This window comes from Trichechus manatus, unplaced genomic scaffold, assembly GCF_000243295.1.
Source record: "Trichechus manatus latirostris isolate Lorelei unplaced genomic scaffold, TriManLat1.0 scaffold00009, whole genome shotgun sequence".
NCBI classification, from domain to species: Eukaryota; Metazoa; Chordata; class Mammalia; order Sirenia; family Trichechidae; genus Trichechus; species Trichechus manatus.
In genome coordinates this window covers 5,947,537-5,964,220 of record NW_004443945.1, presented here as the reverse complement: position 1 = coordinate 5,964,220, position 16,684 = coordinate 5,947,537, and the positions used below count along the sequence as shown (strand labels likewise).

Genomic DNA, 16,684 nt, shown 5'->3' with positions numbered 1-16,684 from the left:
AGCGTAGTCAATGTCACTGAACTGTGCATGTAGAAATTTTTGAAATGGTGTATCTTTGGCTATGTGTAGTTTCACCAAAAAAAAAAAGGTTGAGAATTTAGAGGGTTAATATGTTGTGGGGTTGTTAACCAGTGTCATAAAACAACATGTGTACTACTGTTTCACGAGAAACTATTTGTTCTGTAAGGCTTCACCTGAAGTACAATAAAATATAAAAAAAAAGAAAAATAAATAAAAGATTAACAAGCTTGACTAGTATTTTTCAGCTGATATTATGGTAAAGTTATCTAAAAGATAGGTGTCAGATGTTTGGACAGGGACACAATTTCAGTGCTTGCCACAGGTGTCATTTTCCGTAGATATGCTGCTGGCTGTACCCAGTTAATAGAGACTGCTTGGTAGCACTGCACGTGCCCAGGGCCAGTGCAGTAACTGCCATACCCTAGTTACGCCAGGGAGCATACAGATCAGAAGCTCTTTAAGTTTTTGAAGGAACTGAATTGTGAAAGAAAGCACAATCTAACCTGCAAATGTCTGCATCCACTTAACCTTAAAAAAACCCTCAAGGCCCCTCAGTTGCAGTGAGTACCTGTGAAATCTGCACAATCCCCAAAGAAAACAGCTTTCCAAAGCCCACTTCAGATGTGGCCTTGGAAGAGATGAAAGTCATCTGAGGGCAAATATAGGTGTTCATGGGATAAAGGACAAAAGAGTTCCCTCCAGAGAGCAGAACCAGGGTCTAATCGAGAAACTTCCCTCATTGCCAGGGTAAAGGGTCCTTGCAATGCCTGTTCAGCCAGATTCCATCACTGTATGGACCACTGCCTGCTGTAATTGCCCACTGTAACTGGGTTGTGGCTGCCCAGCAAGAGACTGCGTTTTCCAGCTGGCTTTGCTACTATGTGTGGCCAACAGACTGAGCTTTCATCCCTGGAATGTGAGTGTGCCATTTCCACCTCATTGGTTTAAGAGGAAACGTCTGGCCGGGACTTCTTTGTCCCCTTCCTGCTGGCTGATGTGGCAACAACTAAGACTACCCTCAAAGCCACTTGATATAGAACTGCCATTTACCCTAGGCCCCTGAGTGACTCCATGGAGAACCACCCACCCTCTTGGAATACTCTCCGGGATTGTCACATGAATGAGAACTAAAATCCCATCCTGCCCAGCACTGCGCCTTGGAGTCTTGTTTTGTTTTTGGACAAAAGCTGTTGTTGTCAATTGCCATGAAGTCAATTCCAACTCATGGTGACCCCGTGTGTGCAGAACAGAACTGCTCCATAGGGTTTTCAAGGCTGTGAGGCTTCCGAAGCAGATCACTAGGCCTGTCTTCTGAGCTGCCTCTAGGCGGGTGTGAACTGCCAACCTTTCAGCAGGTAGCCGAGCTTTAACCCTTGGTGCCATCCAGGGACTCCTAGACAGAAGCTAGAGTTACCCTAATACAGTATAAAAGATTTCTTCAGAGAACTGCACCTAAGTATTCTCTAGATAATATTTTAATGAAATCAGTTTTATACAAGTAACTTTAAATGAAATGTTACTTCAAAAATGTAAACTGAAAACTAGTGCCACATGCTATAAAGAGACTGTAACTATAAAAATAACTATGGTGGAAAGTAGACAATTTTATTAAATTCAAGCTAGGCACTCTTGCCTGCAAGAGGCTTATAACCTGAGGCCTATTATCTCTGTTAAAACTGGACATTAAAAATATTCTAGCACAAAACTGTAGCTTTATCTCCTTAAAATCAGAATGACTAAAAGAAAGTTATAAAAAGAATACTTTTCTTGTAATGTGACTTAAGGTTATTTACGTCTACACCCATTTAATACCTAAAACTATTTTGAGTAACACCGGAGAGATGAATCCAAGTGGGACATATGACATTGAATGACTTTAAGAGAAATTTGCATTAATATGGCAGATTGAGTATATGACTGCAGCCTTCCTTTCATGTACTAAATCCCTAACAACCATAAAATAGATATTTTTTTAAGTTCCAAATAATGTTGGGAAAACAAGAACAAACACTGCTGGCAGACTATATTATGAGGAATACCTGGAAGACAGAAGACAGCAGAAGGAGGAAACCAAGCTCAGAATGGTTCCTGAAGAAGGAGGCTTCAAAGGTGGATTCTGAGACTGGCTGAAGCTCAGAGTAAGTGGATACTGGAAGCTAGATGACTGGTTGGCCTTCTGGGAAAAGAGCAGCCAGGTGAGCCTCCCCTCCCCCATTTGTACCAAGTACCTGGGAGCCCAGGCATCTGCCTCTAGGCAAGAGTACTGAGTGAGAAAATCAATAAAACTGATAAATCTATAACCAGAATGATCCAGAAAAAAAAAAGAGAAAACAAAAATGACCAATTTCAGGAACGAGAGAGAGGACCTCACTATAGATTCTATAGATATTAAAATTATCATAATTTACAACATTATGCCAATAAATTTGACAACTTAGATGAAATGAATAAATTCCTTGTAAGACACAAACTACCAAAGTTCACTCAGGAAGAAACAGATGACCTCAATAGCCTTATATCCATTAAAGAAAATGAATTTGTAGTTAACTGAATTTGTAGTCAATAGATTTTGTGTCTCTCTCACACACACACAAAATTAACTATACAGTGGAGAAACCTAATACTACCTCAACCAGGTGATCGAGATTAACATCAACAGTGGTAAGTCCTATTGTGCTCTTCCTCCCCCAAACCCAGTCTAATCACAAGGAAAATATCAGACAAAACTCAACTGAGGAGCATTCTACTAAATACCTGACTAGAACTCCCCAAAACGGCCAAGGAACTGACAAGAAAAATCTCAGAAACTTTCACGGCCAAGAGCCTAAGGGGACATGATGACTAAACGTAATGAGTAAATGTTCAACGTCACTATTAATCATGGAAAGGCAAACTGAAACTGAATACTTTCTTTTACCTATGAGTGACTGGCAAAAATTGAAGTCTGCTGGCTGTGGGGAAACAGGAATTTACACATCAATAGTAGTGTGGTCATTTTGGAGGGTAATTTGGCAATATCTATTATCATTTAAAACACGCATTCGCTCTAACTCAACACTTCAGTTTGCTGGAAAGACTTGCACATCGGCATATGGAAGCAGATAAAGGATCTTCATGTGTACTGTTTGAAATAGCAAATAACTGGAAACAACCTCACGTCCATTAATCGGGAAATGATATATATACATATATATCAGCATATGGAGGCAGATAAAGGATCTTCATGTGTACTGTTTGAAATAGCAAATAACTGGAAACAACCTCATGTCCATTAATCATGAAATGATATATATACATACACACACACACACACACATATATATGGAGCCCTGGTGGCGCAGTGGTTAAGAGCTACGGCTGCTAACCAAAAGGTCCCCAGTTCAAATCCACCAGCTGCTCCTTGGAAACCCTATAGGGCAATTCTACTTTGTCTTATAGGGTCACTATGAGTTGGAATCGACTCAACGGCAATGGGTTTTTTGGTTACTATACATATATATATGCACAGTATATATATGTATACACACACATATATGCCCCTGGGTAGTGTAAACGGTTAAGCACTCATTTACTAGCCAAAAGGCGGGCAGTTCAAACCTACCCATAAGCCCTTGGAAGACAGGCCTGGTGATCTGCTTCCAAAAGGTCACAGCCTTGGAAACCCTATAGAGCAGTTCTACTCTGCACACATGAGGCTGCCATGAGTCAGAATTGACTCAATGGCATCCAACAACATACATATATATGTTTTGTATATGCACGGTGGTTAAGCATTTGGCTGCTAAAACCAAGAGGTCAGCAGTTCAAATCCGCTAGCTACTCCTTGGAAACCCCATGGGGCAGTTCTACCCTGTCCTATAGGGTCGCTATGAGTCGGAATTGACTCAATGGCAACGAGTTCGTATAGGTCTATGTATATATAGAGATATATGTTTTCATATATACATATATGTATATATATACGTGTGTGTATATATACATATATATATATGAAAATTATGAAGCAGTTAAAAATAATGGGGTAGATCTATATGCATGGCATGCAAAGATCTCCAAGAAATAGTGATACATTTAAAAAAATAAAAATAAAAAGCAAGCTGCAGAACAATACACCTAGTATGGCCCTGTGTTTAAAAAATATCTGAAATTTTTTTGTGTATATACTATATATATATATATATATGCACATGACAGTATTCATACCAAATTGTTAACAGTGGTTGCCTCTAGGGAGGAGACTGGGATGGAGTGGGTGATCATAGGAGACTATAGCAAGATTTACAGCATTTGAATTTTTTCTCTTTTTCCCAAAACTACCTCATTATAACCTCTGGTACAAAACCTGAGTCACAGGTTTTTGCCGGATGATAGAGTCTAATGGTTTCAGGTTTGCTTAAATGTTTAAATGAATTTCAAGCCTAACACTTCCAATCTACAGCCTCAACACAGTGCTATAAAATATGGCCACCCTACAAAGATACCGGTTTGGGATCAAAGTCTTAAAGCCATTCCAGAAAGACATACCCTGCTGAACTGGACAGCTGTGATTTTTTTTTTTTCTGGTTCGATGATTTTACTCAAAAATATTTTCATGTGTCATTTCTATAATTAAAAATGATAAAGCATTTAAGACAGTGTCTACCATACAGCAGGCGCTCAACAGATGCTAATTCGCCCTTTCGAAAAATAAGTTAATATTTTGAAAGAGTTAAGATTTTAAATATAAAGGATAATGTAGCAGGTTCTATGGCCAAGGTTAAACACGTTAGAAGTTATGGAATTCTTCCTGATTTTCAAAAACTGACTTAAGTATCTGAAACCAAGAAGCAGGGAAAACAGGCATTATTGGGAAAAAAGATTGACTGAACACCCAAAGAACAGAAGTCAGAGTCCTAGCACATTCACAGAAAGACCCAGAAACAAGCAGTAAGCAAATGCTTCTAGAAGCGCCGTTCTGAAGGGCACATGTAGGGCACACGGAACAGTCATCTCACCTGCTGTCTTTGCTAAAGAGGCAGTGGAAATCCCATTGAGCTCACTAGAACTCCTTTTTATGGGCCTTGGCTGGTATTCTCGCTTGGGGATGTCGGATGCAGCTGATATTCTGTAACATATGTTTTAAGATGAGTCAGACATCTGATGAAGAAAGCAAAGCCTCTAAACATACATGTACTCTGCCACACATACAGACTTGGGTCATAGGCAGTGGTTATAAAGCATTGATTTTTATACCTTTATTCTTAAATAGCCCAAACTGATAGATATGGCATCTCAAATGTATTTTTTCAGCTATTTATCTGAGCCTCTAAGTGAAATTCATCTTGGAGAAGAGTGTCTCATAAAGTCTCTGAGGCATACAGCAAGTGCCTGGGATGCAGCAGGCACTCAACAGTGTTAGCCACCTTCTCCCTCTTTCCCCGCTCTTGTTTTTGTTGTCAGCTCCCATCAAGTCAGCTCCAACTCATGGCAGCCCCCAGGTACAACAGAACGGAACGCTGCCCAGTCCTGTGTATTGTGAGTCGCTTCCTAGGGGGCTCACCTTCGGGCACTATATTGGACAATATTTTGTTGTGACTCATAGGGTTTTCATTAGCTAAATTTCAGAAGTAGATGACCAGGCCTTTTTTTCCTAGTCTATCTTAGTCTGGAAGCACCTGTGAAACCTATTCACTACGGGTGACCTTGCTGGTATCTGCAATGCTGGTGGCATAGCTTCTAGCAACACCCAAGCCACCACAGTACGACAAACTGACAGATGGGTGGTAGCTTTCCCCTCTTATAGAGATCGTTGTGAAGAAGAAAACACACTCATGTGAATACTAGACGTACTACCTGCCTACAGAAGTACATGCGTCAGAGACTGGACACACCTTTTATCTGCCTTCTATAATTAAGGCATTGAGTTCAGTGACAATCCTTCCAAATTTATTCATTATAATAATCCTGTGTAAAACCAGTTTTCTGTTATCAAATCTGGTCGAAAAATGGGGATTTTTAAATTGCTTTATTGTGGTAACGTATATATATAACAAAATATTTGCCAGTTCAACATTTTTTACATGTACAACTCAGTGACATTGGTCATGTTCACCGTGTTGTACAACAATCACCACTATAAAATAGGGATGTTTTTAACCCAATATTTAGATAGGGTTACCATGCATACCACATATGAGATTACTAATTTTCAGAAAAATATAGAATGCATTTATCATTAAAGCCACAATGAATGCAGCAACTTTTCTTTGATTGTCAGAAAATAATTTTGACTCTTCCAATACCTCTTAGAATCAACATTATGGACATGGCCTGCTATTTGTACTAGTAACACATCTTTTCCAGATATTTACATACTTCCTGAACATTGTCTCTTCCTTGTCCACATCCCAAGGAGTTGGGGGGTGGGGAGGTAATAGACCATCACCACCCACAGCTTGAAATTGGGGAGCTAAACTCTCATTGAGTCAGCAGGGAAGCCCAGAGGCACTGTAGTGGCTGAACACAGGTCAAGAAAAAGGGCTTTAATGATAAGGTAAGAAGAAAAGGAAAGAAAAAGTTGCCAGATCCCTTTTCCCAGTTCTGTCTTATTGGCCAAAACCGTGTATTATCTCAGTCCTATCCCACACCCAGCCATGAAAGCCAGCTAAGGAAAATTCAAAACAGACTAGGGAAGGGGGGGGAGGGAGGAGAAAGAAAAGGAGGGAGGGAAGGGGAGGGGAGGCAAGGAAGGGAAAGAGTGGGAGAAAAATGGAGGAAGGAGAGAAAGTAGGAGAGAGGGAAGACAGAGAGGGAGGAGCTAAGGCAGAAAGGAGGTTCATTGACTCACTTTAATGCTGCCACCCTTGGCTTGTAATGAACGTGAAGGCTCTTACCGCATCTGTAGCTTGCTCTGCAGCTCCTGCAGAATCTCTGTGGACTGTCTGTGATAGTCTAAAGCTGCCTCTATAAACACGGCCAACTGGCTGACTTGTTCTACCTGCAGCAGAAGTGGAAAATTACTCCATGGAGGCCACAGCCTACGTCATGTTCAGAGAGAGAGGAGAACAGCAACCAAGACCCAGCTTTGCAGGGAAGGCCAAAGCAGCCTCGACTCTAGCCTGTTACATTCCATTTCATCTCGCAGCTCTGCATAAGGATCCTGCAGATCATGGTATAGAGTTGCATATGCTGGAAAAACATGTTCACGTTTATTTGTGATTAGGAATTTGATTTAACTCAATAAAAAGTCTGTTTTTCCAATTAGATGATATTCTCAGGAGATTTTTATGCTATAAAGCTCACGGATCCGAAAACAGAAAGATAATGCTTTTCCAATTACAAGTGCAGCCAATATTTAGTAAATTAATGGCTTACTTAGTGAAGTGTCTCCATGGGCACTTTCTAGCGAAGCCGAGTTAAGAAACAAAATACATTAAGCCATTCTCAGATAAGGAAAGGGAATGGGGAGCAACACATGTCCCAGGACAGAGCTTCACCAATGTCCTATACATTTTTATTGCTAGAGGCCAAAATATCTGAAACATAGAGCTGAAAGGAATGAACTATAAAGACTCTGGCATCTCCCTTTCCCATAAATCAAGACATCCACTAAATCAGCGACCAATTTACAGTGAATGTAAAAAAAAAGAAAGTAAGAAAAACAAAGAGAAGCTACGCCACGTAGGAGTCCCTGGGCGGTGCCAACAGCTAATGCACTCAGCTACTAACTGAAAGGTTGGGGGTTCAAGTCTACCCAGAGGCACCTCAGAAGAAAGGCCTGGTGATCTACTTCTGAAAAATCAGCCACTGAAAACCCTGTGGAGCCCAGTTCTACACTGACGCACCAGGGGTCACCATGAATTAAAGTCAGCTAGATGGCAGCTGGTTACTGATTATGTCATGTAAGAAAAAACTAGAAGACCTGAGGATACATAATTTGAGGGGGAGTCTCCAGGAGAATCTGAAAGCTTCCTCCATGTGGCTATGGGGCTGCCCTAGAAAAGAGGGATTAATTAAACTTATTTTTTGAAATGCCAGAGGCAGGACCACGGGGAGAGGTGACAGGCTGCCCAGCAGCAATTCATTCCGTGAATTCCAGATCTGGACAAAGACTCAAGTCAAAATCAACCCCTGCTCTTCCCAGGTTTCCCAATGCCTATATATATCTTTTCCTTATTTCATTTTCTAATCAGCTTTAGGAAGAAAATCTGTCCTGATAATTCGCTCATACAGTCTCACCCTGCATAACTGACCATGGATTTGTTTGCCTTCAAAGATCGAAGTTGTTATCATTTAGTGTTGCAAACCATTCTTTAGCTGCCTATACTTTCATTTCCCTTACCTATTTATACTACTTTAAACACGGGCTCACTGTGTATTTAAGATACACATGGCATTCCACTGGTGCCAAAGTGGGATGAGCATCTGAACAATGAAATCCCATCATGTTATGTTTACTTTACCAGCTCTGTGGCTGGAAAGACAGGCCAATGAGCCTAGCCTTAAATTTCCAAAGACCCGATAAACAAAACAAAGACAGCCTGGCCCCTACAAAATCCTAAGGATTTCTAAAGTTTCACCTCTTTGGCTTTTACACATACTTTTAAACAAGCCCAACTCCACAGCCTAACATGATCACAGTAGAATTTGCTACAGGAAGAATTTTTCATTCTTATGATGCTAGAGTTGCATGCTTGGTAAAATCTGTGGCAACAATGGTAAAATCTCTGTCTTCACTGAAGTTAATCTCCCCTATTTTAATATTCACTTTTGAAAGATACTTGACATGTTATGATTTTTTAAAGAAACAGAAAAATCACTAAATGAATACTCCTTGAAACATCTGTGGGATGGAGGGGTTTACCAGCTATCCTCTCTGATGTGGCTGAAATATAAGATTATATAACCTAGAGACTCATTCCCAACTTTTGCATTTGATGGCTGACTTTTGGAAGGACATGAGTCCTGGGAGTCCATCAAAGCTTGAGGGGGAAGAGGGGTGGGCAACAGCAATTCTGTGCAGTGCTGCACATAGTAGGTTCTTGATGTTAAGTACTGAAGAGGGTTACTAAGCTGTGACCCTCTCTTGTTGGCATTTAAGACATGTGGTACCCCAAGTGAGTTATCTTCCTCTCCATGCCAGGAAATGGAAACTTCTAGCTGTCTCTTAGGCCAGGAACAGTGAGCTACATGCTGAGAATCAGCTCAGGTGGCCTCTGCTTCCCAAACCACAATCAGAATTAAATACCTGGACAGGAAAACCCAAAGTAAAACAATAAACCCAGGCCTTGCAAGAGTCGAAGTCTGTCTAGAAAGGAAATATTTTTTCCCTCCACCGTATCTCTCAACTGGGCAAATCCACCTGTCTAGTCAGGGAAGGTCTTCTGGGATGAGGAAGAAAGGCTTACTTCCACCTCCAGGCGGAGACTTGGGCTGCCACTTCGCTGAGTGCCATCTTGAAAGCAATGTGTGACCTCGCCCTATGGAAAGTTTCACTCCATATGCAGAGGAACAGAATTACCAGAGAACTAGCTCCCCTCTCTGAAGTGAAGTGCACTTGCTGTTAGAGATGGGTTCACACTCAGCTCAGATGCTGGAAGTGAGAAACTCAGAATACAAACAGACTGCCCCATAGGCTAGAGGTCAAGGAGGCACAGGCCAGACGCAGGCAATGGTAGCTGTCATGGGTGGGATGAGGACCATGAAGTTAGGGAACCATAAAGCCAGAGGTAGACAGAATAATGCTGGCCAAAGATGTCCGTGTCCTAATCCCTGGAACCTGTGAGTGTGTTATCTTACATGGCAAAGGGGACTTTATGGGCATGATTAAGTTAAGGGTCTTGAGATGGGGAGATTATCCTGGATGATTGAGGTGAGCCCAATGTAATCACAAGGGTCCATAAGGGTAAGAGTCAGAGAAGATGTGACAATAAAAGCAGAGGTCAAAGAAGGATATTTGAAGAAGCTATGGTGCTAGAGAAAACCCTTGTGGCATAGTGATTAAGAGCTACAGCTGCTAACCAAAAGGTTGGCAGTTCGAATCCATCAGGCGTGCCTTGGAAACTCTACGGGGCAGTAGATACATAATGTCACTGAATTGTACATGTAAAAAATGTTGAACTGGCAAATATTTTGTTATATATATATTTTACCACAATAAAACAATTTAAAAATCCCTATTTTTTTACCAGATTTGATAACAGAAAATTGGTTTTACACAGGATTATTATAGTGAATAAATTTGGAAGGATTGTCACTGAAATCAATGCCATAATTATAGAGTGCATGGTGGATTCCAACTGCCAACCTTTTGGTTAGCAGCCGTAGCTCTTAACCACTAAGCCAAGGTGGAAAAGACAAGGAATTAGCATCTTCCCCTAGAGCCTATAGATGGAACACCAACTCCTTAACCCGTAAGATAATGTGGTTTGTGTTGTTTTAAGTTGCACTTGTTTGTGGTAATTTATTACAGTAGCAATAGAAAACTGATACCAAGCTGCTTTAGCTCATTCTCAAACAAAGTGAAATGTAACAATAAAATTATCCCTGGTCAGGGTTCCCTGTTTATGGGGGATGTAAATTGTTCATTTGAGACTCATATGAACCAGACTCATGGGGGTCATGTACCACTGTGGCTGGGCCTGGGGACTTCATTGTTGACTCAGCCCCACCCCGTGGCACCTCGCTCTGTTCTCATTGGGGACACCATAGCACAGGCGCTATTGTTGTTGGGTGCTGTCAAGTAGATTTTCGACTTATAGCAAACTCATGTGACAGAGTAGAACTGCCCCATGGGGTTTTCTAGGCTGCAATCTTTACAGGAGTAGATCGCCAGGTCTTTCTCCCATGAGGCCACTGGGTGGCTTCAAACTGCCAACCTTCAGTTAGCAGCTGAGCACTTAAGCATTTGCAACACCAGGGCTCCTGACAGCATAGGTGGACCATTTTATCTCCTGTGGCAGGACACTCAGGCTGCATAACAGCTGTGTTACTGCCGATACATTTTACCTCCAGGGCTCCCCTCAAACCAGGCAGAGTTTTGGCATGCAAGTGTTCTTTAGACAGTATCTGGTAAAGCCTTTATTGTGCCTTAGCCAGGAGTGTAAGACATGAGGCCTAGAGAAAGTGCCAGCTGGTCCCTGGAGAGTGACATTTGGGCCTCCGAATTGTTCGTGCCAGGCTAAGACGGGCAGGTGGCCCCAGAGCACCAAGCACGCCACCTCAAATTGTTCCCTTTATTCTCCATATTCCCTTTCTCTTTGGAGTGAATGTTTCCAGGCCCTCTTCATCCCCTCTTCACTCCTCCTCCTATGGATGACATCGGGGTGTGTGCCTCAGATAGTAGTAGGTTATTCGGACTCAAAAACTGGCTGCCCCTGGCCAGACGACGGGTGAAGCCTGCTCCTCAGTTTCAGCTTCCCAGATTGTATCTGGTTGGCTGAGTGAGGTGGGCTCTGCCAGGGCTCACTTCCATCAACTGAGGTCACAAGGAATAAAGCACTATCTTGACTTCAGGTCCAAGCCATATCTTCCAACACAGTCTACCAGAAGGCCTCTATTTTACAAATATTAGGTATTCACAGCAGTTCTAAAAGAGGTGTCCCTTGATTCCCATCTAGCTTTTTGTGTCAATTCCTCAATTGGTCTGAAGCTGAGGGGAGAATGGCTATGACTGATACCTCTAAAACCTCTAACCCAAAACAACAGAAGCACAATAGGGTGGCACAAGTGGTTAAGCACCCAGCTGTTCACCAAAAGGTTGGCAGTTTGAGTCCACTCAGAGGTGCCTCAGAAGAAAGGCCTGGTGATCTACTGAGAAATCAGCCACTGAAAGCCCTGTGGAGCACAGTTCTACACATGGGGCCACCATGAGTTGGAACTGACTTGATGGCAACTGGTTTTTTAATATAAGCATTTCCCACTTGTGTTTGGAAGAAACGTCAGGGCCTCTGCTGCCTGTCACCTGTACCCCTGAGACGATGTGTTTCACAGTGTCTGTCTATCCTCAGGAAGTAGGAGTGTACCTATCTCCAGCAGGTGGCAGGTCAGGTGGAAGTGCCGTCCAATCCACTGGGCAATGGCAGGGGCTGCAGACCCACTGTTTAACCTGGGAATTATACCAGGTTCCAGCCACCTTTATCCCAGGATCAGTTCCTGGAAGAAAGCTCAGCCATCACTGGTCATCCTGAAGCACAGCTCTTCATTTAGGACTTCCCCACCAGGAAAGGAAGCAGATGCAGATAAGAGGCTGAGTGACATGGGTTGGACATGTGGTTGGTGACCCAGAGGGAGCAGATCTTATGGGCTGCAGAACCACTGGCCCTGGCCTGGTCTCTAGAGAAAGGCCAAAGATGGGGCTGAAGGTTCAAAGTCTGACCCACCCCCCACGTACTGGCGCTCCGTCTTTCCCCCAAGTCCTGTGCACTGTTTCTCCACAAGTACCAGGTGGTTTCAGCATGAGCGTTTCAGGTGGAACAGGTGAACGAGAGAAGACTGTGTATACCTTACCTAGTCACCAGGGGAGATTTCAAATACTGCAATCTGAGACAAAACAAAACAAATTGCTTGGAAATGATCTCAAGAGAAAATTTATATTTTTAAGGGAAAAAAAAACAAAAAAGAAAAACAGCAAATTGTTCCACCTCCTCCCATTTCCCGTATAATGTAAAAAACGCGTAAAAATTAAAAAGAAGAAACATCATGTAGTGTACTTGTCAGCACTGGTGGGTTCAGTGGGTGTGAGAAATGTCACATGGGTTCCTCTAGGATGAATGCTTCGTCAGCAGTGGGTATAATTCTTACACGCTTCATCGTGGCACATAAAAGGTACTCAGGACATTTTGTTTGACTTCAATCAATAGATGCAAGACCTTGGTTTACCTTTCAATAAACTATTATAGGTACAACATGATTCTGAGGATAAATATATCTCCTGACTTGTCCCACAGGTTTGAAAGCATAACAAATAGGTCCAGACCTACTACCACGGCAAGATGTCTCATGCCACCACCAAGGCCAGGCTCATGGCAGGGACTTGAGAGGGAGGCAGGTGGCTGAAGCCTCTTCCACTGAGGCAGTGAAAAACACCAATGCCTCCTTGTCACCAAGGCAAAACAGGGTGGCTCTCAGCTGCCATGTTGCCAGTTGGGGGTTATTATCCCCTTTATAAGGTTGCTATGAGTCAGAACTGACTCGAGGACAACGAGTTTTATCCCCTTTAAAAAACCAGCTGTCATCGAGTCAATTCCAACTCATGGTGACTCCACGTATGTCACAGCAGAACTGTGCTCCATAGGGTTTTTAATGGCAGCGATTTTTCAGAAGTAGATTGCCAGGCCTTTCTTCCTGGCACCTCTAGGGGGACTCAAACCTCCAACCTTTTGGTTAGCAGCCAAGCACGTTAACCATTTGCACCACCCAGGGACTCTGTTATCCCCTTTAGTTCCATGTAATCTGACTTCAACTGACAGATAAAATAAAAGCTGGCTAGCGAGAATCACAATACAATAGATGATTGGCATTTCTGAGGAATATGTCCCAAGACCTTCACAATTGCCAAGTTCACAAGCACCGCTATAGCAGAGCTGAAAAATTTAGGGCATGCTTTTGGATCCTGAATGTTCAGCCATGACTAGTAAAGGCATCAGAGAGTAATGATAAGAGAGGCTCTCCTGCTTGTTAACAGACCTGCTCCCCCAAAACTCTGCCTCACAGAATGCTTCCCACCATCTTAGCAAAATTGCAAATTACCACATGGCATGGGATTTCCATTCTGCTGTAAAACCACAAATGTTACAGCCTCAAGTATGAAAATCTGCTGTGTGATTCCCCTAAGACAACCCCACCTCCCCCAGAGTCGACCGGAACACATCTCTGAAATAATCCTGTGATAAACCCAGGACATTTCAGTTGAGTCTTCTTGGATGTCTGAGGCCATCTTGAGGCAAGAGATTATGACTACAGAAAATTCTGGAAGCTTTTGTGACAACTAAGGACCTAGCGCTTCTCAACATGTTGATTCCCATCATACAATGTTTAGTTTATTTATATGAAAGTCTCCTGTTTGGTTTAAATACTTACATCATTTTCTAAAAAATTAAACATGCTTCTTTCAGCCAACTCCTTTGACTCTTCAAATTTTTCTACTGCTTGTCTGACTTCTTCATCTGGTATCTTACCTACTCGCTTCTTTTTATAATCGTAATCCAGGCGGCGGCCTTCCAGCTTTTTCAGGTGATGCTACAAGGGAAAAAGGAGTCCCTCAGAGAACTGTTATGCTCAAAATGTGACACACAGAATTCTTCGTTATTTCTAAAAAATTAGTCATTGATTTTCCTCGGCCTAAATCCTAGGGGGCAGGAACCAATTTTTCACTTCTTTTGTATGACTCACTGCAGGTACTCAAGGAATATTTGTGGTGAATGGATGTATGGATGAGTGTCCATATGGAACATAAGGACACTGTATCAACACTCAGATTGCATTTTCCAAAGTTCTTTGTAGGATCCCTCATTTCAGCTCTGTTAATGTCAAGATAATTTTGAACCAAATTGCCTCTAACAAAAATAGGGACATTTCTCTTGTGCATTATTGTCAACTGCTAAGAAGTAGCACATAAAAACACAAATTTCTAGTACCCCCTCAAATATTTATGGATCTTCCATAAAGTTCTCCAACAATTACAGCATAAGTGGAATAAAATGCTATTATTGAATGAATGTGATACATGCAGAAGTGAGACTTTCACAGGCAACCTCTAAAATGGTGACATTTCTGAAAAATATTAAAATCCCTTTAACAAGTAGAGCTGTCTATTCATGGAATGAGCTGCTTATGTGGTAGTAAGTTCCCCAACACAGTTGGTTTGCAAGCAGAGGGAATCCCATGTCTGAAATATGTAGAGGGGATACTGTACAGGGCAGAGGAGGGGCTTCTAATAGTTTATGATTATAATCCATGGAAAACAGATATTTGATATCTAAAGTGCACATGAAAACTGATTGTTCTACTGAAACGCGCAGGTAACTTGCACTATGCATTTTAGTGGGTAGCACTGGCTCTAACTTTCATAATGATGAGGTGAAAAGAGCATACGGAACTAATGGTCAGAAACATCCTTCTTGTATGTTGTGACTTTGGGCAAGCCCTTAAACCCTTCTGCACCTCCACTGTGTGTCTGTAAAATGGCAACAAGGATGGCTCGTCCGGTTACTTGTGGATGAAGAAATGTCTGTAAAATCCCTTTAAAGCTATAAAATCCTGTTAGATGTAAGCCAGTCGTGTATTAAATGAACAGGCTCTCCAACCCTGATTGCTGAGATATATACAGGAGAGCTGAGACTAGGAAAGGCCTTCTGAACCTTAGACTGTTGATCATCTATATGATTTAAGTTTTGATTTATATGGTTCCTGTTTCAAACACCAGGGTTCTCTGGGTGGTATAAACAGTTAACATGCTTGGCTGCTAACTGAAAGGATGGGGGTTCAAGTCCACCCAGAAGCACCTTGGAAGAAAAGCCTGGTGATCCACTTCTAAAAAACCAGCCATTGAAAACCCTATGGCGCACAGTTCTACTCTGACCTACATGTGGTCACCATACATCAGAGTCAACTTGATGACAGCTGTTGTTGTTAGGTGCCATTGAGTTGATTCTGACTCATAGCAACTCTATGTACAACAGAACGAAGCACTGTCCAGTCCTGTGCTGTCCTCACAATCATTGCTGTATTTGAGCCCATTGTTGCAGCCACTGTGTCAATTCATCTCATTGAGGTTCTTCCTCTCTTTCACTGACCCTCTACTTTACCAAGCCTGATGTCCTTCTCCAGGGACTCATCCCTCCTGATAACATGTCCAAAGTACGTTAGATGAAGTCTTGCCATCCCTGCTTCTAAGGAGCATTCTGGCTGTACTTCCTCCAAGACAAATTTGTTTGTTCTTCTGGCAGTCCATGGTATATTCAATATTCTTCGCCAACACCCTAATTCAAAGGCATCAGTTCTTCAGACTTCCTTATTGATTGTCCAGCTTTCACATGCATATGAGGCAATTGAAAATATCATGGGTTGGGTCAGGTGCACCTTAGTCCTCAAAGTGACATCTTTGCTTTTTAACACTTTAAAGAGGTCTTTTGCCGCAGATTTGCCCACTGTAATACGTCATTTGATTTCTTGACTGCTGCTTCCATATATATGTATATATACATATATATATACACACATATATATACATATATATATACATATATATATACACACATATATATATACATACATACAGACATATACACATATATATACATATATGTATGTATGTGTATATATATACGCATACACACGTGCACACACACGGAGCACTGGTGGCGCGGTGGTTAACAGCTATAGCTGCTAACCAAAAGGTCGGCAGTTCAAATCCACCAGCTGTTCCTTGGAAACCCTACTCTGTCCTATAGGGTCACTATGAGTTGAAATCAACTAGACAGCAATGGGTTTGGTTTTTGGGTTTTTTGTAGATATATATATGGAGCCTTGGTGGCACAGCAGTTAGTGCTTGGCTGCTAACTGAAAAGTTGGCAGTTCAAAACCACCAGCAGCTCCTCAGGAGAAAAGACCTGGTGATCTGCTCCCATAGAAGATTACAGCCTAGGAAACCCCATGAGGCATTTCTACTCTGTCATATAGGGTC

At 42.1% G+C, this 16,684-nt stretch overlaps 1 protein-coding gene across 5 annotated transcripts in view; it reads right to left on the bottom strand.

Moving 5' to 3' along the window:
• The window catches only part of SH3GL3 (SH3 domain containing GRB2 like 3, endophilin A3), a 185,495-nt gene that overhangs the window by 28,866 nt on the left and 139,945 nt on the right, over positions 1-16,684 (bottom strand). For all 5 annotated transcript variants that reach the window (XM_023725804.1, XM_023725808.1, XM_012559960.1 and 2 more), the window contains 3 exons: positions 14,080-14,238; positions 6,894-6,997; positions 5,016-5,125 (listed from right to left, as the gene is read on the bottom strand). In XM_023725804.1, coding sequence (XP_023581572.1) covers positions 5,016-5,125; positions 6,894-6,997; positions 14,080-14,238 — 373 coding nt within the window. The remainder of the gene's footprint in view (positions 1-5,015; positions 5,126-6,893; positions 6,998-14,079; positions 14,239-16,684) is intronic.